General features: G+C 45.4%; 1 protein-coding gene across 1 annotated transcript; it reads left to right on the forward strand.

Annotated features, from left to right (window-relative positions):
• The first annotated feature begins 3038 nt into the window (after positions 1 to 3038).
• On the forward strand, positions 3039 to 22804 carry LOC121002251. Its single transcript, XM_040433625.1, has 3 exons — positions 3039 to 6222; positions 14243 to 14246; positions 22794 to 22804. The coding sequence occupies exon 1, from the start codon at positions 3154 to 3156 to the stop codon at positions 5704 to 5706; it is 2553 nt and encodes an 850-aa protein (XP_040289559.1). The 5' UTR covers positions 3039 to 3153; the 3' UTR covers positions 5707 to 6222; positions 14243 to 14246; positions 22794 to 22804.
• Positions 22805 to 23510: the final 706 nt, after the last annotated feature.

Consider the following 23510-nt stretch of genomic DNA (forward strand, 5'->3'; position numbering starts at 1 on the left):
CCCTTTCAATTGGTAGCAGAGGATGGTTCACTGACTATCCAGGTGAGTAAATAATTTCTGCCACTATTTATGTTGGTTGGAATGTTTCTCTCCTGGATACGGTGAATGTCTGATGTATACTGGATGGCAGGGTTAGTGACAGGTTAGTTTAGTGTTCATAGGACTGTGGGACAGACACGAGGCAGCACTCAGTGTTCTGCGTATCCTGATAGGAGCGGCGTCTCCTATAGGCACAGTGGTTGGCAGGGGATGTTGTTCCAGGAACATACATCATATTGATGGCAGGGAATTTTTCGAATGCAGAACTAGTCTCTTCGAACGTTGGCAGGGATTTTTCAAATGGGATTAGTCTCTCATTTGACGGTTTATTGAGTTAAAGGATAACTCTGGATTTATGTGATTGAGTTAAAGGATAACTCTGGATTTATATGATTGAGTTAAAGGATAACTCTGGAAATATGTGAAACAAGGTACCCGGAATATATGTATAAGGAAAAGGAATACATATGGAAAAAAAAAAAGGGGTGAGGGAAACGCATACATCTGAATGCAGATGTTGGTTTCTAACTCACTAGGATTGTCTGTGGAGTGAATTGTTTATTAAACATAACTGTACAGTTAAAACTTGGAAAGTGACATTGAATACTGCAGTCTATTAAGTTCGTAAATGGTGTTGCCCATATAAGATATTTTTACACGTGTTATAAGAATATTGTGCTAGTGGAAAATCTGATTGTGCTGACTTAATTGATTCTCAACATAACAATACTAACACAATTACTTCCTGCTATTTGCTGCTATTTCCGCTTCATTGTTTGCTGCTTGAAAATATATGTATAGAGTTCATTGTCGATTTCATTATACATTATGGGTAACGACGTGGGAAAGGATCTGGATGGTGAGCCAGAGACCAGACCCACACCGCTACATTTTGTATCAGGCACCTGTGGGATTAGTGTAACTGATCCATTTTGGGTAAATATCTGTGACCGCAGTCAGCAACTGCGTATTACGCAGATCAGCGATGTCGGTCCCCGCAATGAAAGTGACTGGGAAGAGGTTAAAAAAATGGTGGGGCTGCACCCAAAATATAACTATCCCGTTGGTGCCTGGGATGAAGATTATATGAAAACATGTTTTAAAAAAATGGGAGAAGGCATTAAAAGAATATAGAAAGAGATTTCCACCAACCCATCACATATACCTAAAACAAAATAGAGAGACAATTAGTAAAAAGGAAGAAGTCCCATGGTCAGAAATTCTGCCCGCCTTGCCAGAAAAGCCACCGGCATATGATGTGACGATATTAGAACCACAAAAGGCAATACTCCCAGCTGTCTCTACAGAAAGCATGCTACAAGTCCCTTATGATAAGGTCCCCTGTCCAGAACAAGCAACCGCACCAGAATTATTATTATTTTCTGGTAAGAATCAAAAGAGAACCGGACTGTACCCGGATTTGGGGGATAGAGATTCCCTTTTGAGTACTGCAGTTATAGTGGCAGCAGCACTTATGGAACAAGCAGATGTGACTCCACAAGTCAAACAAGCTAAGGAAAAAAGAATTGAATATAGAGAAAGCATGGGCAGTTATGTACAGGAGCTGATTCAACTGAGGGATAAACTAAGGAGAGACATAGTCTACATTAAACAACTTCCCCTTCAGGATGTCTTTCCCGTCATATATGATCAAGAGGACCCAGATGATACAGACCTTCCTAGTGAGGAACAGATAGATGAATTAAAGGGCATTTTGGGAGGAGAGTGTGGCAGAACCAGAGCTGCAACTAACAAAAAAAAAAACAGCTGCTGACCGAGATAGGAAAACTAAGACAGGAGTACTGGAGGGTGAAGAAGGACTGGGAAACCAGGGCTCAGGAAGAGTACGATAGGAGGACAACAGGAATTGAAACACAGATAGAAGCGGACAGTTTAGAACAGGGAATTCCCCTGGCAACCTCCAGTCCTAGAATACCTGGAATAATCCAACCCCTAGCAGATGAATTTTCCAAACTCACTCTAATACCTGAGGAAGGGGATAGAGAAGTCACACAACTGCGGCTTCCCATGATTACTGTGGGTAGCACAGAAGTCCATATCCCTCTTCCTTTAGGATTAATGAAGGAACTGAAAGATATGTGCCCCAATCCAAAAAATGACCCTAGAGCAGTAGCTATGTTTCTGCAGAAATATACCGCAGGGAGCCATTTAACTTTGGAGGATATTCAGATAATACTCTCAGCCATAGACCCAGACACTGGCTCTCAAATTGATCCAGGAAAGATAATGAAGGCATCAGAAAAAGAAGTTAGGGATGCAGGAGACAGAGATAGCCCCAAGGTTTGGAAGAAGTTTTGGGATAAGATAGGAGTAGAATGGATGAAAAGATACAAAGGGGATTCAGGTTTACACACAATGCTAAATACAAAACAAGAGCCGAAAGAGGATTTTTATAGTTTCTGTAAGAGACTGTTGGATCTCTACAGTAGTACAGGAATGAATTCACCTGAATTGTTCAAGACTACATGTATGACAAATGGGGACCCTAAGACGACACAGCTAATAAAATTAGTCAATAACGAATGGCTTACTCAAACAGTGACAGAATTTATGGATGACATAGCAAAACGCTCGGCTTCTGGTGTTTTCAATCAAAAGGGAGGAGTATTTCCATTGTTAGTGCAGCAGGACATACAACAGGAGTCTATATTATCAGGTGGGGAAAGCAATTACATGATGATGTCAAGTTTCCCCCGGGGAAGGAATAATAGAAGAGGTCCGAGAAGTAGGGGCCAGGCAGATTACCTGGGAAGAGTAGAAAGAAATCAGAGACAGGGCTGTTTCATTTGTGGGAGTCTAGGTCACTGGAGGCGAGAATGTCCAAAGGTAAGAGATGAAGATAGGAGAGAATACAGAGGGAGAGGCGCCTCTGACTACCGAGGGGAGCCCAGACAACAGGAAAGACAGCAAGATATGACAAGAAGACAATCCCAGGGAGATCGTGTTAACATACACTGGCCAGCAAAGGATGGGGGGAGTAGACAACCCAATTTGCAATCAGACTTACAGAGGTGGTCTGAGCATGAACAGTACCCGTCCCCACGGGGGAACAATTACTACTAGGGGTGCCCAGAACAAGTCCCATCCTTCATTATGCATTTTGTTCCAACTGATTGGCAAGTCTTACCACAAGTACTACTGCAAATTGATGGTATTAAAGTTAAGTTATTGCTTGACACCGGAGCAACGACTTCAAGTGTAAACAAAATAGACTTCATTAATGATAAATGCACCGAAGGAAGTTCTATGGGTATAAATGGGACGACAGTGATACATAAGGTGACAGCACCGCTCCCGGTTTGTACTCTTACGGGGGAACTAGTGACGCACATGTCTTTTGCAGTCCTACTAGAGTGCCCCATTTGCCTATTAGGAAGGGATTTAATGGCAGCATTACAGATTTCATTGGTCTTTGACAAAAAGGGCAGACTGACAGCAACCTCAATGAAATGTGACCTGACAAACCCAAAGAGACGTGACATGAATGGGTTCTTTTTAAGCATACCAATGTCCCTGGAAAATCATCCAATTTGGGCAAAATGTAAAGACTCGGCAGGGAGGATTAACTGTGAGCCCTACCGGCCCTGTTTGAAGGAGGGGGTCATGCCAACCTTTCAAAAACAATACCCATTGAGTGAGGAAAAGTTAGAGGGTATAAAGCCACAAATTGAGAAATACTTGCAGATGGGAATTCTTAGGAAAATTGTCAGTCCCTGGAATTCCCCGATAAATCCCGTAAAAAAGGCTAATGGCACATGGCGGCTGGTACAGGATCTAAGGAAGGTAAACAAGGCAATTATCCCACTTCCCCCCTTGGTGGCAGATCTTACAGCTGTGTTCGGGGCCATTCCTGCGGGATCCAGATATTACACTGTAGTTGACCTCAGTAATGCGTTCTTTTCCATACCAGTGGCTTGGGATGCACAAAATCTTTTTGCTTTTCAGTGGGCTGATAATGGTCAGGTGACGTGGACCCGTCTCCCTCAAGGTTTTGGGGATAGCCCAGCAGCCTTTTCTATTGTATTAAAGGCTACATTGGAAGATTGGGAACCAAAGAGGGGATCCACCTTAATACAGTACACAGACGACCTTTTACTCTCCAATTCGGAGTTAGAAGCCTGCGAAAAAGATTCAGGGAGTTTATTAGACCACTTGGCAAGCAAAGGACACCTGGCCTCGAAGAAGAAAATCCAATATGCAAGTACCCAGGTAGAGTATCTGGGGTGCATAATAGAGGCAGGAGAGAGAAAGATCTCACCCGCTAGAGTCAAGGCAGTGACCTCCCTAAGCAGGCCAAGGGACAAAGCTACAATGCTGTCCTTTTTAGGGTCAATAGTGTATTGTAGGCAGTGGATTCCCGATTGCTCCCATTGGGATTCGATCCTAAGAAAAACTACACTCACAGAAGCACCAAAGATAGTGGAGTGGACAGAGGACAGAGTAGAAGCCTTTGAGAGATTGATTCGGTCCCTGACCCAAGCCCCAGCCTTGGCCCTGGCAGATTATGGAAAGCCATTCCAATTATATTGCGTGGTATCTGGAGAAACCTATGCAGCGGTTTTGACACAGACACATGGGGGGAGAAACAGGCCAGTTTCATACTTATCGAAAAAATTACCTCCTGTAGTTCTTGGAATGCCTCACTGTCTCCAAGCATTAGCAGCCGCGGCTATGTCAGTAAAGGATGCTACTAAGATGGTCCATGGAAATACAATGGAACTTTTCACCACTCATACAGTCTTGTCCCTCCTTCAAAACATGACCACACAACACATGACAGCTCAGAGACTGTCCGGATATGAGACCATATTACTCAGTACGGCAAACCTGTTGATAAAGACATGTCCAGACACCTCACCAGTGATAAGATTGTTGCATACACTTTTGAGACTTAAGCGTGAAGGTTCTGACGAACAAGTAGACCCAATACCTGAACACAGATGTGATGAAATAATCTTGTCATGCACAACACCTAGGGAGGATTTAAAGGACACACCACAGACTGGCAGTATAGATGTTTTTGTGGATGGATCATGCACAAGACCAGATGACAGGACATACCAAACAGGTTACGCAGTAGTCATGCTCCCAAATCAAGTGATAGAAGCTGAACCAATTGTCACAACTTCAGCACAACAAGCTGAGTTGGTAGCGCTCACAAGAGCCTGTGAAATATTCGCAGGACACAAGGTGAATATTTATACTGATAGTAGCTATGCATTTGGAACAGTGCATGATTATGCATTAATATGGAAAAATAGGGGGTATATCTCAGCAGACGGGAAGAAGGTAGCAAATCAGAAATACATAGATCACTTGCTACATGCAATTCAATTACCGGAAGCCATAAGTGTGATAAAAGTGAAAGGACACTCTGCAAAGGGAGATTATCAAGCTATGGGAAACAACCTAGCAGACAGAGCAGCAAAAATGGCAGCCAAGAGAGACACGAGAAGGGAAAGTAAGTTATTATTCATGACAGACTTTGAAAGTGAAAACTGGGAGTCAGTAGTATATCAACTTCAGAAACAGTCTACCAGTGAGGACATCAAGTACTGGAGATCTCAGGGACTGCAGACGACAGGTACAGATATGTGGATGAGGATACTGACAGTAACATTTTTGCCTTGCAGGAACAGTACGTGAAACACTTGGTAAGTATACTTTCAGAAAACTATGATAAGGTTGCTGTCACCTTTCCTCCTCTTTCCACAGATCCAACTCATCCATTCTTGCCCGGAGACAAAGTTCTGGTGAAACAACTAGCTGCCCGCCACAAGACTGGTCCAATTTACCAAGGTCCATTTGAGGTTCTAAGAGTGGCTCGAACGGCTGTCCTTACTGACCAGAGTCCACAGTGGATACACGCCAGCCGGCTCAAGAAGACGCCAGAAGGAGTCCTCAGGAATTCCCCGGACAAACATGAGTCCTTCGGACAAGATGCCTACAAAGGAAATGTCTTTGATCATACCCCCAAGCCTGCAAAGTAGATATGAGCGATGGCTAAGAGGCTATCCAAAACCACTTAGTCCAAAGGATCCAAAGACTATGCAGGACTTGTATGAGGAAGAATTTATGTTCAGGGAGTATACCAATGAACTAGAAACTGAGGACTTGAAAGATCAAAACTTTCCTGAACCGTTTAGTAAGCAGAAGATTCAGGTGAATATGTCACCCTTAAAAAAGGAAGTACTCTGAGAAAAATACCGAGAATTGGTGTGTGGTATAAGGAGTGATCACATGGAATGGGAATTCCATATGATCAAAGAGGGGATTGTAAGGAAATTATGTCTATATCCACACACGTTCACATATATATGGAATAATTCAGCCTTATATGCTTGTATTAAATATGCAAAGTTCTTCTTTAAAGGAAATATTTTATACTCTTATAACAGCAAAGTCTAGCAACACAGCTAACAGGAAATAGAGGTCGGTAGCTTAAAACCGCATGGCTAGAAAGAGATATGCAGGCTTTAGCAAACAGATAGATTTTACATTGATACCGGTTATGTATATAAGCAGTTTTGTATCTTGACGTTCACCTCTGGTTTAGATTAGTGAAGGACATTTTTTTATCAGGTATATGTTGGTACAAAATAAACGAAGATAATTCCGCGAAATATCTGAACAAAGCTAAAGTCAACAAAGATTATGGTTAGATATCTTAATTCCAAGAATTATAAATGCATCACATATGTATCTTGTTTCTAGGAAATTATCATGACTTTTTCACTAAGGTTGTATAGAGGTGAGATTAATAAATTCGTTACCTGATTGGATTAAGCTTAGGGGAGGTATATGATAATCTTGTGGTTTACATCTATAAATTGTCCACGATGTCTAATAAACAGACAACCATTTTAAACCTATCAACGTGTATTGGTCTTTAGTGGTTGCCCGGCCGGAGGTTCACCCACAGACAAACCAGGGGCCCTTTCAGGTATATGTAAAAAGACACCCCAAAACACATTCCTCAACTTCTCCTGAATACAGAGATACCAGATGTGTGACACTTTTTTGCAGCCTAGGTGGGCAAAGGGGCCCATATTCCAAACAGCACCTTTCGGATTTCACAGGTCATTTTTTACAGAATTTGATTTCAAACTCCTTACCACACATTTGGGCCCCTAGAATGCCAGGGCAGTATAACTACCCCACAATTGACCCCATTTTGGAAAGAAGACACCCCAAGGTATTCCGTGAGGGGCATGGCGAGTTCCTAGAATTTTTTATTTTTTGTCGCAAGTTAGTGGAAAATGCTGATTTATTTTTTATTTTATTTTTTTCATACAAAGTCTCATATTCCACTAACTTATGACAAAAAATAAAAACTTCCATGAACTCACTATGCCCATCAGCGAATACCTTGGGGTCTCTTCTTTCCAAAATGGGGTCACTTGTGGGGTAGTTATACTGCCCTGGCATTCTAGGGGCCCAAATGTGTGGTAAGGAGTTTGAAATCAAATTCTGTAAAAAATGACGAGTGAAATCCGAAAGGTGCTCTTTGGAATGTGGGCCCCTTTGCCCACCTAGGCTGCAAAAAAGTGTCACACATCTGGTATCTCCGTATTCAGTAGAAGTTGGGGAATGTGTTTTGGGGTGTCTTTTTACATATACCCATGCTGGGTGAGATAAATATCTTGGTCAAATGCCAACTTTGTATAAAAAAATGGGAAAAGTTGTCTTTTGCCAAGATATTTCTCTCACCCAGCATGGGTATATGTAAAATGACACCCCAAAACACATTCCCCACCTTCTCCTGAGTACGGAGATACCAGATGTGTGACACTTTTTTGCAGCCTAGGTGGGCAAAGGGGCCCATATTCCAAAGAGCACCTTTCGGATTTCACTCGTCATTTTTTACAGAATTTGATTTCAAACTCCTTACCACACATTTGGGCCCCTAGAATGCCAGGGCAGTATAACTACCCCACAAGTGACCCCATTTTGGAAAGAAGAGACCCCAAGGTATTCGCTGATGGGCATAGTGAGTTCATGGAAGTTTTTATTTTTTGTCACAAGTTAGTGGAATATGAGACTTTGTATGAAAAAAAAAAAAAAAAAAAAAATCATCATTTTCCACTAACTTGTGACAAAAAATAAAAAATTCTAGGAACTCGCCATGCCCCTCACGGAATACCTTGGGGTGTCTTCTTTCCAAAATGGGGTCACTTGTGGGGTAGTTATACTGCCCTGGCATTTTCCAGGGGCCCTAATGTGTGGTAAGTAGGTAAATGACCAGTGAAATCCGAAAGGTGCTCTTTGGAATGTGGGCCCCTTTGCCCACCTAGGCTGCAAAAAAGTGTCACACATCTGGTATCGCCGTATTCAGGAGACGTTGGGGAATGTGTTTTGGGGTGTCTTTTTACATATACCCATGCTGGGTGAGAGAAATATCTTGGCAAAAGACAACTTTTTCCATTTTTTTTATACAAAGTTGGCATTTGACCAAGATATTTATCTCACCCAGCATGGGTATATGTAAAATGACACCCCAAAACACATTGCCCAACTTCTCCTGAGTACGGCGATACCAGATGTGTGACACTTTTTTGCAGCCTAGATGCGCAAAGGGGCCCAAATTCCTTTTAGGAGGGCATTTTTAGACATTTGGATACCAGACTTCTTCTCACGCTTTGGGGCCCCTAGAATGCCAGGGCAGTATAAATACCCCACATGTGACCCCATTTTGGAAAGAAGACACCCCAAGGTATTCAATGAGGGGCATGGCGAGTTCATAGAAATTATTTTTTTTTGGCACAAGTTAGCGGAAATTGATATTTTTTATTTTTTTCTCACAAAGTCTCCCGTTCCGCTAACTTGGGACAAAAATTTCAATCTTTCATGGACTCAATATGCCCCTCACGGAATACCTGGGGGTGTCTTCTTTCCGAAATGGGGTCACATGTGGGGTATTTATACTGCCCTGGCATTCTAGGGGCCCTAAAGCGTGAGAAGAAGTCTGGAATATAAATGTCTAAAAAATTTTACGCATTTGGATTCCGTGAGGGGTATGGTGAGTTCATGTGAGATTTTATTTTTTGTCACAAGTTAGTGGAATATGTGACTTTGTAAGAAAAAAAAAAAAATTCCGCTAACTTGGGCCAAAAAAAAGACTGAATGCAGCCTTACAGGGGGGGGGGGGGATCAATGACAGGGGGGTGATCAATGACAGGGGGGTGATCAGGGAGTCTATATGGGGTGATCACCTCCGTCATTGATCACTCCCCTGTAAGGCTCTATTCAGACGTCCGTATGATTTTTACGGATCCGATCAGTCTATCAGTGGATCCGTAAAAATCATGCGGACATCTGAATGGAGCTTTACAGGGGGGTAATCAATGACAGAGGGGTAATCAATGACAGGGGGGTGATCAGGGAGTCTATATGGGGTGATCACCACAGTCATTGATCATGCCCCTGTAAGGCTTCATTCAGACGTCCGGATGATTTTTACGGATCCGATCAGTCTATCAGTGGATCCGTAAAAATCATGCGGACATCTGAATGGAGCTTTACAGGGGTGTGATCAATGACAGGGGGGTAATCAATGACAGGGGGGTGATCAATGACAGGGGTGTGATCAGGGAGTCTATATGGGGTGATCACCACAGTCATTGATCACTCCCCTGTAAGGCTGCATTCAGACGTCCGTATGATTTTTACGGATCCGATCAGTCTATCAGTGGATCCGTAAAAATCATGCGGACATCTGAATGGAGCTTTACAGGGGGGTGATCAATGACAGAGGGGTAATCAATGACAGGGGGGTGATCAGGGAGTCTATATGGGGTGATCACCACAGTCATTGATCACGCCCCTGTAAGGCTGCATTCAGACGTCCGTATGATTTTTACGGATCCGATCAGTCTATCAGTGGATCCGTAAAAATCATGCGGACATCTGAATGGAGCTTTACAGGGGGGTGATCAATGACAGAGGGGTAATCAATGACAGGGGGGTGATCAGGGAGTCTATATGGGGTGATCACCACAGTCATTGATCACTCCCCTGTAAGGCTGCATTCAGACGTCCGTATGATTTTTACGGATCCGATCAGTCTATCAGTGGATCCGTAAAAATCATGCGGATGTCTGAATGGAGCTTTACAGGGGGTTGATCAATGACAGGGGTGTAATCAATGACAGGGGGGTGATCAGGGAGTCTATATGGGGTGATCACCACAGTCATTGATCACTCCCCTGTAAGGCTGCATTCAGACGTCCGTATGATTTTTACGGAACCGATCAGTCTATCAGTGGATCCGTAAAAATCATGCGGACATCTGAATGGAGCTTTACAGGGGGGTGATCAATGACAGGGGGGTAATCAATGACAGGGGGGTGATCAGGGAGTCTATATGGGGTGATCAGGGGTGATCAAGGGCTAATAAGGGGTTAATAAGTGACAGGGGGGGGTGTAGTGTAGTGGTGCTTGGTGCAACATATTACTGAGCTGCCTGTGTCCTCTGGTGGTCGATCCAAACAAAGGGGACCACCAGAGGACCAGGTAGCAGGTATATTAGACGCTGTTATCAAAACAGCGTCTAATATACCTGTTAGGGGTTAAAAAAATCACATCTCCAGCCTGCCAGCGAACGATCGCCGCTGGCAGGCTGGAGATCCACTCGCTTACCTTCCGATCCTGTGAACGCGCGCGCCTGTGTGCGCGCGTTCACAGGAAATCTCACGTCTCGCGAGAGGACGCACCGGCGCGTCCACCCAGAACAACAGGACCGCCGCAAAGACGCAATCCTGCGTACGGCGGTCCTGAGGAGGTTAAAGAGACAGCGCACCTTAAATCAAAATGGCCGAAAAGGACCTCGTACAGTTCCCCAGTGATGAAACAAAACAAATGCTACCTGATACTGATCATTATGAAGAGCTGGAGGTAGAACCCACACTTCCAGCAGACCAAGTCACGCGACCAAGGCGCTCTCTCAAACCAACTATAAAGGTCACGGAAAACTATCACACCAGGAAAGATGAGCTATGTGACAACCTGGAAGAGCTATGGGAACGAGTTTCCTCCCTCATATCAGGACTTAAGTCCTCCTCAGGCGATGCCACCAGCTTACAAGTTGCTGTCGGGCGGCTGAACGCAGCCCATGAAAGATACAAGAGACTGTCCACAAGGTACAGTCATGTGAAAAAATTAGGACACCCTTTGAAAGCATGTGGTTTTTTGTAACATTTTTAATAAATGGTTATTTCATCTCCGTTTCAACAATACAGAGAGATTAAAGTAATCCAACTAAACAAAGAAAACTGAAGAAAAGTCTTTTCAAGATCTTCTGTAAATGTCATTCTACAAAAATGCCTATTCTAACTGAGGAAAAAGATAGGACACCCTCACATGTATTCCCTCTTAAATTGGCTCAGATCTCACACAGGTATATCACACCAGGTGCACATTATTAGTAGATCGTTACTCTGCATGTTGAATGAGGCTTGCCCTATTTAAACCTCAGACATTTAGTTTGGTGTGCTCCTGACTGTTGAAGTGAGAGTGAGCACCATGGTGAGAGCAAAAGAGCTGTCAGAGGACTTCAGAAAAAAGATTGTAGCAGCCTATGAGTCTGGGAAGGGATTTAAAAAGATCTCAAAAGATTTTGAAATCAGCCATTCCACTGTCCGGAAGATAGTCTACAAGTGGAGGGCTTTCAAAACAACTGCCAACATGCCCAGGACTGGTCGCCCCAGCAAGTTCACCCCAAGAGCAGACCGCAAGATGCTAAAAGAGGTATCCAAAAACCCTAAAGTGTCATCTCGAGAACTACAGCAGGCTCTGGCTACTGTTGATGTAGAAGTACATGCCTCTACAATCAGAAAGAGACTGTACAAGTTTAACTTGCATGGGAGGTGTGCAAGGAGGAAACCTTTGCTTTCCAAGAGAAACATCAAGGCCAGACTGACATTTCCCAGCGATAAAGTTGACAAAGACCAGGACTTCTGGAATAATGTTCTTTGGACAGATGAGTCCAAAATTGAATTATTTGGACACAACAGCAGAGGACATGTTTGGCGTAAACCAAACACAGCATTCCAAGAAAAGAACCTCATACCAACTGTGAAGCATGGAGGTGGAAGTGTCATGGTTTGGGGCTGCTTTGCTGCAGCAGGACCTGGTCAGCTCACCATCATAGAATCCACGATGAATTCTACTGTGTATCAGAAGGTGTTTGAAGAACATGTGAGACCATCAGTTAGAAAATTAAAGCTGAAGCGGAACTGGACCATGCAACATGACAATGACCCAAAACATACTAGTAAATCAACCAAAGATTGGCTGAAAAAGAAGAAATGGAGAGTCCTGGAATGGCCAAGTCAAAGTCCAGATTTGAATCCCATTGAGATGCTGTGGGGTGACTTGAAAAGGGCTGTACGTGCAAGAAACCCCTCAAACATCTCACAGCTGAAAAAGTTCTGCATTGAGGAGTGGGGTAAAATTTCCTCAGACCGATGTCGAAGACTGGTAGATGGCTACAAGAACCGTCTCACTGCAGTTATTTCAGCCAAAGGAGGTAACACTCGCTATTAGGGGCAAGGGTGTCCTATCTTTTTCCTCAGTTAGAATAGGCATTTTTGTAGAATGACATTTACAGAAGATCTTGAAAAGACTTTTCTTCAGTTTTCTTTGTTTAGTCGGATTACTTTAATCTCTCTGTATTGTTGAAACGGAGATGAAATAACCATTTATTAAAAATGTTACAAAAAACCACATGCTTTCAAAGGGTGTCCTAATTTTTTCACAAGACTGTATATAACCTTTCTAAAAGACTCTAATATTGAAGAAGCCCCGTCAGAATTGTGCAAGGCAGAATCAATAGACAGACAAAGAGACGCCATGGTGCTGGATGGTAAAGATAAAGTGGAACTCCGCATCTCTCATTTGCAAGAAACTAGATCACACAGATCACATTCGTCTAAACATTCCTCACGGTCCTACAGATCATCATGCTCTAGAAGCTCCAACCTGAGCGACAGATTACTAGAGGCCCGCATAAATGCAAAGCTATCCAAAGTAAGGCGTTCCTTCACCGAAAAAGAAGTCCTTGCGAGAACAGAAGCACAGACGGCGGCGGCCAAGAGGGCAGAAGCGGAGGCAGAAGCCAAGAGGGCAGAAGCGGAGGCAGAAGCCAAGAGGGCGGAGGCAGAAGCCAAGAGGGCAGAAGCAGAGGCTCGAATAAAGATCCTTGAATCAGAGAGGGAAGAGGAAATCGCATTAGCAAGAGTAAGACTACTTGAGCAAGCATTGAGCCAAGGCCTTGATTCAGTCTGCTTACCACCAGAGGAGATAGACGATCCAGTTGATCGCACCAGCGACTACGTACTGAAACAGTTATCTGCAACACCCCCAGTGTGCAGTACTGTCCAAGCCAACAACACTGAAACCTCCAAGTCAGCTCTACCTGCAGTGGCAGCGATACCCACAGCACCCGAGCAATCCAATAACAGTTGCCCAGACGCGCCCTCTCAAGGACAGTTATTACAGCAAGATGGCTACCAGGTGTTTCCTAGCCTACCTCCACAGCTCAAGCAGCATTCATCAGAATCTACAGAGGCTAGACCACAGCTCAACCCTGCAGCAACATCATTCTACCCGGAAGCATCTCACCCTTTCACGCCACGCAGCCTATACGCCCCAGGGGCATCACAAGTTGTCATGGCAACAAGCAGTGAGAAATCAGATATGTCTGAGTTTGCCAGGTTTATGGTGAGCAGAGAGCTAATTAACACCAGTCTCTCAAAATTTGATGACCGTGCGGAGAGCTACAGAGCCTGGAAGGCAACCTTCAAAGCTGCCATCGCCAACCTCAACCTAACCGCAGAGCAGGAGCTCGACCTCTTGATCAAATGGCTGGGCCCAGGCTCCACAAATCGCATCAAGAGCCTTAGAACTGTCTATGTGGGACAAGCAGAAGCAGGTCTCGCTGCAGCCTGGCAGAGACTCGAACGCACCTTTGGCAGTGCAGAAGCAATAGAGAAGGCACTATTCAGGAGACTGCAGAACGTCCCCAAGATCAGTCTCAAGGATGTCCACAAGCTTCAGGATTTAAGTGATTTGCTCATGGAACTGGAGCTCGCCAAAAGAGACCCTCGTCTGTCCGGGCTGTGCTACCTGGATACAGCCCATGGGGTGAACCCAATCGTCGTGAAGTTACCATACAGCCTGCAAGAGAAGTGGGCGGCATCAGTCTCAAGGTACAAAAGAGTGCATGACGTCACTTTTCCCCCATTTATTCATTTCTGCAGATTCATCGATGAACAGTCCCAGATGAGGAATGACCCCAGCCTTGACTTCCTGGAGTTCAATACTACAGCCTCAGTGACACCATCATCAAGGTATGAAAGTATTGTACATAAACACAGAGACTTTAAGAGCAGCGTGAATGTTAGAAAGACTAACCTACCATCATCTGCAGTACCCACTGGTAGACAGTACACTACCTCATCAGGAGACAAGGCCTTCAATCGTGAATGTCCCATTCATAAAAAACCACACTCACTGAACAAATGCAGAGGATTTAGATCCAAAACCATACAGGAGCGCAAGAAAGTCCTCACCGAGCTTGGGGTATGTTTCAAGTGCTGCGCTTCATTGGAGCACATGGCTAAGGACTGTAAATCCATTATCAAATGTGAGGAGTGTCATAGTGATAGACATGCCTCAGCTATGCACCCAACTCCACTCACAAGGGATTCACCGGCTGCTGTCACCACCAGTCCTGCTCAAAGTCATGGCGGGGAGCCCCAGAACCACGCTAACACAGCCACTGCTGTTTCCTGCTCATGCTTGGACGTATGTGGGGAGGGCCAGAGTGAGAAATGTTGTGCCCGCATATGCCTAATCAAGGTCTACCCGGAGGGGCTACCAGAAAAGGCAGTAAAAATGTATGCCATCATTGACGACCAAAGCAACCGCTCCCTAGCAGGACCTAAATTCTTTGAAGCCTTTGGAATAAAGGGACCATCAGAACCCTACATCTTAAACACCTGCTCGGGTCGCATAGAGACTAGCGGCAGGAGGGCACAAGGATTCATTGCTTGTTCCGTCAGTGGAGATACGGAAATACCTCTACCGACGCTGATCGAATGCGATCAAATACCCAACCATAGGGATGAAATTCCTACCCCGGAAGCTGCATTTCACCATCCACACCTAAGGCACCTAGCCAACGTTATCCCACCTATGGACAACAACGCTGAGATTCTACTCCTGCTTGGCAGAGACAATCTAAGGGTACACAAGGTGCGTCAACAGTGTAATGGTCCCGACTATGCACCATATGCCCAGAGACTGGACTTGGGATGGGTAGTCATAGGAAATGTATGCTTGGATCAACCAAGAATCCGCTCTTTCAAAACGTACGTGCGTGGAGATGGACGCACAACTTGCATTAAGCCTTGCCCTCATCACCAATAGGTGAAAGAGAAGCCTCCAGACCTCATACAACCACCTGACGACATTCCTCCCTTTGCCGACAACTTGGGAAGATCAGTCTTTCATACCAGCAAGGACGATGATAAAGTAGCTTTGTCAGTAAAGGACAGAGAATTTATCAAGATAATGGACAATGAGTTCCTTAAAGACGAAACCAATCACTGGGTTTCTCCATTACCCTTCCGAGCTACCAGGGTGAGACTCCCAAACAATAGGGAACAAGCTCTGTCTAGATTTAACTCTCTTCAGCGTACCATGAACAGTAAGCCTGAGATGAGAGAACACATCGTTGCCTTTATCGACAAAATATTCCGCAACAACCATGCAGAACCAGCTCCATCCTTAGGGAAGAACGACGAGTGCTGGTACTTGCCTTCATTTGGAGTGTATCACCCACGGAAACCTAATCAAATTAGGGTTGTTTTCGACTCAAGTGCCAAACATCAAGGTGTATCGCTTAATGATGTCCTTCTCACAGGTCCTAATCTGACGAATAACCTAGTTGGAGTGCTGATGAGGTTCAGAAAAGAGCTCGTTGCCATCACCGCCGACATTGAACAGATGTTCCACTGTTTCGTAGTCAGAGAGGACCACCGGAATTTCCTCAGGTTTCTGTGGTACAAGAATAATGACACCAACGCAGAGATGGCAGAATATCGTATGAGGGTACACGTATTTGGAAACAGCCCTTCACCTGCCGTGGCAACTTACGGCTTTCGGCACACTGCATTAGAGGGAGAATCCAAGTACGGTAAAGATGCCAGAGACTTTGTAGAAAAGGACTTCTACGTAGACGATGGACTCAAATCACTACCGACTGAAGAAGCGGCTATCGATCTGCTCAAAAGGACTCAAAGTATGTTGTACCAAGCTAAACTTGGACTACACAAAATTGCTTCAAACAGCCTGGCCGTTATGAGGGCCTTCGAATTAGGCGATCATGCACCAGGATTCAAGGACATTAACTTGGGACTGGACAGTCCACCTGTGCAGAGGAGCTTGGGCCTCAGATGGGATCTCTCAGCTGACTCCTTCGGTTTTCAGATAAGTTGTGCAGACAAGCCATTCACAAAGCGAGGCGTCCTATCAGTGGTAAACAGCCTATTTGATCCGCTGGGATTTGTAGCGCCCATTACCATACAAGGTAAATCTTTACTGAGACAGTTTTCTGAAACAGTCAAGGATTGGGATACCCCACTTCCCCCCGAGAAAGAGCAAAAATGGGAAACCTGGAAGCGATCCTTGTGTGTCTTGGATGAGATCCACATCCCGAGATGCTATATTAAAACTTCACTTTCCTCTAGCATAAAGAAAGAACTCCACGTGTTCTCGGACGCCTCCACGGAGGCCATCGCAGCGGTTGCCTATCTGAAAGTCACAGAACCCAACAACCAAAATCACGTTGGATTCGTCTTTGGTAAGGCTAAGTTAGCCCCCAAGCCAGATCATACTATTCCCAGACTGGAACTCTGTGGGACTGTGTTGGCAGTGGAGATTGCGGATTTCGTACAACAAGAACTGGGTGTCGACATCGCCGAAGTCCAGTATTACAGTAAGGTCGTTTTAGGATACATCCACAATCGGACCAAGCAAATTTATGTGTACGTTAGTAACCGCATAGAGAGGATCAGGAGGTCCTCCAAACCTGTACCATCCGAACTTAATCCAGCAGATCATGCCACTAGACCTATGTCTATAGGTTCCCTTACTAACTCTACTTGGCTTACAGGTCCAGAGTTTCTACTTGGAGAGGCGGACGAATGTGTACAGGAAGTTTTCAGCATCCAGGATCCGGATAATGATCCAGAAATCCGCACTGAAGTTAGTGCACTAGTCACTGGAACTACGCAAACCGCCAGTTTCGGTTGTCAGCGCTTTGAACGTTTCTCCAGTTGGATGAGACCCATCGAGAACGTCCCTGATGGGTGAACAGGACTGTATCTAGCTTCGCAGATCTTCTCCATTTCAAGTTGGAAAACAGGACTATCTATGTTTGCATTCTAACATGTTTTCTTTTACAGGTTGTTTATATTTTATGGACATTCGTCATAGTGAAATCCCCAAAGTGAATTTCAGACGGGGAGTGTGCTGTTCCTTTCATATTGAATTTCTGCACTGTATTATTTCTTGTTTTACCTATGTTGTTTAAGTCTACTGTTCTCTGCTGCCATCTGCTGGCCGGAATTTGTATGCTGCACGCCTTCGTTCTTGTTAAATAAAGTTTTATCTCTGGGCGTGGTTTTAGCAGCCTTGGGCCTGGTCACTTCCTGTAGCCTTTTTCAGTGCTGCATCCTTTGTGACTGGAGACACGCACCTCGGCTTGTGAAGGCATCAGTTTTTGACCAGCAGTTGCCTCAGCAGTTAGCCTCAGAAAAGACATCCACATGACAGCATCTACTGTATTCCATCACTGTATGTCACTGCTCTGGATCAAATAAACCCACGTTTGATTGCATCCTCATGTCTATGTCTGGATCCATCTAACCTGAGCATCTGCCGGTCCGGTCTGCTCCACTGCTTGGATACGAAGGTAGGCCAGTCACAAAGCCATTATCAGTTACACCTTCATTCGCCTTCATGTGGGGACAGAACAGGTTATGATATACCTGCTTCAACTAACAACTGATTGAGGCCTGCAATATATCAGCTTCCACAAATACTGCTCTTCTCTAGGGACTTTGTCACAGGGTCATTTTGAAAATGACAGGCAGAGGAAGAGGCAGGCCGTTCCGCAGGGGTGGTAGGGGTTGGGCAGGTGCGCCAGGCCGGAGCCTAAGTTGGAAGTTGGAGAAGGAGCGTTCGATTATGTCAAAGGACGCACCAGAGTTGGCTGAGTGGCTCACTCAGCCTTCCGCTTCTGCACCCTCCTCATCCTCTGTATCTGCACCCTCCTCACTCTCCGCTGTGTGCACCCCCAAAGACACCACCACTACCACCATAGCCCCTCCACTCGAGTCAGAGGAATTATTTTCCCATCCATACCCAGACCTTACCGATGCGCAGCCATTCTTGGTAACGGCCGCCACCCAGATCAGCCCAAGTAGGGTGGTCCCCGCTGTTGCTGCCTACTCCTAGATCTGGTGGTGAAGGTGATGATGATGACGTGTTGATGGATGTCACATGGGTGCCCACAAGAGAGGAAGAGGAGGGGAGTTCAGAGGGAGAGACGGAGCACCAGATAGGGAAGAGAAGCAGGCAGAACTCGCAGTGCAGAGGAGGCAAAAAGCAGACTGCAAAAGTATGTGGAGCGAGCCATCCACCATGCACGGTCACATCTTGCGCTCCCAGGACGCCGGCACATGGCTCCACAGTGTGGGCTTTTTTTAACGTGTCAGCTGCTGACAATAGTGTTGCCATCTGCAGCCCGTGCTGTCAACGCATAAGTCATGGTAAGCCCAACACTCACCTAGGGACGACTGCCTTAAGAAGGCACCTGGCCTCCCATCACCGAGCACAGTGGGAGCAACGCCGTCAGAACCCACAAAGCCACACTCCCGGCGATCCGCGTCCTGCCTCTTCTCCTTCTCCTCTCTCCTCCCATTTGTCCTCCACCTTCCACCATTGCGTTCATCTGGCACAAGCCAGGCTTCCGTGGCCCAAATGTTTGTGAGACGTTGCCATGCTGTGCTGCGGCTGTTGTGCCTTGAAGCCAAGAGCCACACCGATCCTGCACTGCTTTCAGCTCTGCGGTCACAGGCCTATCAGTGGCTAACCCTGCTTAATTTGACAGTTGGTAAAGTGGTGTACGACAACGGTGACAATCTGCTGAGCGCGCTGAAACAGGGCAAAATTACACACGTGCCGTGCATGGCACACCTCCTGAACATAGTCGTGCAGCCATTCGTTGCCAAATACCCCGGGGTCCAGCATGTATTGCGGCAGGCCAGGAAAATCTCTGGCCATTTTAGAAGATCTTACACGGCCATGGACCACCTTGCTGACGTTCAGCAGCGACACCACTTGCCAGTCAGACGTCTGATTTGTGACTGCCCAACGCGCTGGAACTCCACCTTGTATATGCTTGATAGGCTGCTCCAGTAGCAATGTGCCGTTAACGACTACCTGTACGAACTCTGCAGCAGAACAGGTTCTGGGGAGCTTGGTTTCTTTTCACCGCACCAGTGTCTGCTCATGTGCGACGCATGCAGACTTCTGCAGCCATTTGATAAGATCACCAAACTGGTCAGTCGCAGCCAGGGCGCCATTAGTGACATCGTACCTTACTCCTTCTGTCTGGAGCGTGCATTGCATTGTGTCATTGATCAAGCCGTCAAGGAGCAGGAGCTGGAAGATGAGGAAGTCGCAATGCTGAATGAATTCCCAGGGGGGGTTACTCCATCTGAGACAAGTCAACAGGAGTCTGAAGAGGAGTCAGAGGAGGATGGTGGCTGGGGGGAGGAGGAGCAAGAAGAGCAGGCTTTAAACTTTTCGGGGATCCCTGGTGTTGTTCGTGGCTGGGGGGAGGAGACCGAGGATGACATTCTCCTGGGCGATAAGCAGAAGCCAGGGTCGCTCCACCACTTCCAATTTAGTGCAAATGGGAGCCTTCATGCTCCAGTGTTTAAAGAGGGACCCCTATATAAAAAGCATAAAGGTCAAGGACCTGTACTGGGTGGTAACGTACTTAGACCCCGGTACAAACACAAAATGGCGGACATGTTACCAGCGTCACAGAGGGCTGTCAGAATGCAGAATTTCCAGGCCTTGCTGCGAGAGATGCTGCATTCTGCTGTTGCGGGCACTGGCAGAGGAATTTCCACCCATAGCGAAACAGGTGCGGGTACCAATCCTACCACACCTGCAAAAAGAGGGCGGTTTGAAGATGTGTTGGTCACTTTGGATATGAGATAATTCTTGCAGCCAACCCATCGACAGCCGCCCGCCGGATCCAGCCTCAGGGAATGCCTAGACCGACAGGTGTCCAACTACATTGGGTTAATGGCCGATGTGGACGCTCTGAGAAGCCAGGAACCCTATGACTACTGGGTGTGCGGGCTTGACCTGTGCCTAGAGCTGGCACAATTTGCCATGGAACTCTTGGCTTGCCCCTCATCGAGTGTCCTGTCCGAAAGGACATTCAGAACAGCAGGGGGGATTGTGACCAATAAGCGCACTCGCCTAGCTGACGACAGTGTGGACTACCTCACATGAAAATTAATGAGGGATGGATCTCGGAGGAATTCAACACCTGTGATGACCACGTGTAATTGAATTTCCTCATGCCAGCCCACACATATCCACCACCACACAGAACAAAGAATGGTCCTTGCCTTATGTACTGTATATACAGCAGCATAAAAGGCCTTTTATGTCAGGTGAATGCCTAATTTGTGGGGCTTGTACTGGCCGACAGTTACATATTTATCCTGTGACCGCTTAATGTACCTCCAGCCACAGAATCCAAAGTTCTTTGCTATCAGGTGAATGCCTTTTGCCTAATTTTTGGGGCCTGTACTGGCCAACAGTAACATTTTTTATCTCTAGCCACATAATCACACCCTTGTCTCACTCCTCTGCCTCTCATTATGGTGTCGTATGAACCGCATTCACCATAAGGACCTTCTAATGTCACAGGGTCATGTGACTGTGCCCCCCACCCCGTACTGTGCCCCCTTAAACCCTGCATTGTGCCCTCTTACCACACCCTGTGCAGTGCCCCTAGTCATTCCCTGTACTGTGCCCTCTTATACCCTTTTATCCGGTCACAGTATGGCGGTGTTATCCGGTCACTGTACAGAGGTGTTATCCGGTCAATGTATGACGGTGGTATCCAATAACTGGATGGCAATAACTGTATCCCTTTCCCTGCCCACACCATCCTTTTTTAGACCTGGCATGGGCGTGAAAAATATGCAGATTGCGGTGCTAAGGACCTTTGCGCCACAATCTGTGTCAGAAATACGCCTAATTTTCCTTTAAGATGCATAAAAATGGCCCCTGATTAAAATACATATTTTTTGTGGGAGTTTTTACCAATGATCCCCCTCTGATATTATCACTGTCCATGTTGTGGGACTATTTGTCTACTTTCAATATGTGTGTTTGCTAGCTGCAAATATGACCTGAAGGTTTTTCAGGTTCGCCTGCCATATTAAAGTGAATGTGGTCCGCCGCAAACGCGCGGTTCACGAACATTTGATCGCAAACGTGCATTCGTGAATTGTCCCGGCCGATGTTCGTCCATCACTACTGGCTGCCCTTATGACCATCTAGATGAACTGATGATTGCTGCACCCTGGGTGAACTTTTTTAGTTTTTTGTTTTGGATGAACTGTTTTGTTTTGATTCTTATTCCTTCTCCTGGCAACTAGTATAAATAAGATAAAAGAGGAGGGAGAGGAGAAATCCAGAAATTAAAGAGAGAAAAGAAAGATAAGGGGGGAACAGAAAAGAAAAAAAAGGGGGGAAAAAATATTTAAAAATAAATAAATAAATAAAATATATATATATATATATGAGAAATAAATACACCGCAGCACATCCGTATGGTGAAAAAATGGTGGGATCCTTTATTCACCCAAGCAGCGACGTTTCGGTCCGCTTGCTGGGACCATTTTCAAGCCTTGAAAATGTTCCCAGCAAGCGGACCGAAACATCGCTGCTTGGGTGAATAAAGGATCCCACCATTTTTTCACCATGCGGATGTGCTGCGGTGTGTTTATTTCTCCTGTTATTTGACACTTTGGTCGAGTGTCGACATCGCTGGCACCCATCACTTGCTACAAGGTGTGCTGCCCTGAACTTCCATCATTTATATATATATATATATATATATATATATATATATATTGTATGTATATATATATATATATTATATATTATAAAATTTAAAAAAGGGGAAAGTACAAAGGGAAAAAAGAGGAGGAGTGGAAAGCAGGGGAAAAAATGGCCCCCAAGCAAAATAGGCGTTCTGCTGAGCATACAGGCCAAAAAACTACAGAATCGCCTAAAATTGATCCGTTTTTGAAATCCCCAAAGGTTGTCACCACAAGAGCAGGACATAAAGGGTCGCAAGATGCAGATGTAGTTTAAAAAAAGTGGAACCAATATCGATGAAGCCTCTTATTACTACATTAAGGAGGTGGGGGTGGAGAGAGATGATTATACTGTCTGTCCATTAAATTAAATTTTAGGTGTGGTCAAAAAAAATTGAGAATTAATTAAAGGCATCTCTATTCAACTTGGGTTAATTCAGATCGATGTGGCCCTGATAAGAGATGAGGTTTCTAAAATACGAGACAGAGTATCCACCATAGAAAAATCCGTAGAGGTCCTGGAGAAGGAAGTGAAAATGGCCAAAATGGAAATCCCTATGTTGAGATCCAAAGCCAACACTCTTAAAATAAAGATAGTGGATCTCGAAGACAGCTCTAGGCGAAGCAATGTGAAAATAATGGGCCTACCAGAAGGTATGGAGGGGGACAATCCGGCTGATATGATTCAAAACGTAATTTTGGAAATGTTTGGAAAAGACCACTTCTCTCCACTGTTTTTAGTGGAGAGGGCCCATGGAGTCCCAGAAGGCAAATCAATTCCGGGAAGGCAACCGCAGATGCTTCTTGCGAAGATACTTGTCTCATGAGATAGGGACATGATCCTTAGAAGGGCAAGGGAGTGTCTTCCTATTTTCTACAATGGAAGCAGACTGTCTTTTTTTCCTGATTTTTCTAAGGATATCCAAGATAAAAAACGTAGCTACATCGAGGTTAAGAGACGGCTTCGTGAAAATAACATTAAATATTCATTTGTGTACCCGGCTAAACTGCGGATAATTTTCAACAGTGGGACTCTTATTTTTTTACACTCCTGACCTTGTGGTGGATTGGCTTGAGCAGAATAATATCTGAACCATTTCCTTATTTTTTTTATCATGGTGGCGGATGGGGGGGGGGGGGGGGGTGAGAGGTGGTCTTAGTGGAGAGATCTGTCCAGGATGGTGGCGGATTAAAAGATGGAGGGGGGTAGTTTGTAGGTTCTGGGGTGGGTCGCGATGCGTCTCCCAG

This window comes from Bufo bufo, chromosome 5 (assembly GCF_905171765.1).
Source record: "Bufo bufo chromosome 5, aBufBuf1.1, whole genome shotgun sequence".
Classification (NCBI taxonomy): domain Eukaryota; kingdom Metazoa; phylum Chordata; class Amphibia; order Anura; family Bufonidae; genus Bufo; species Bufo bufo.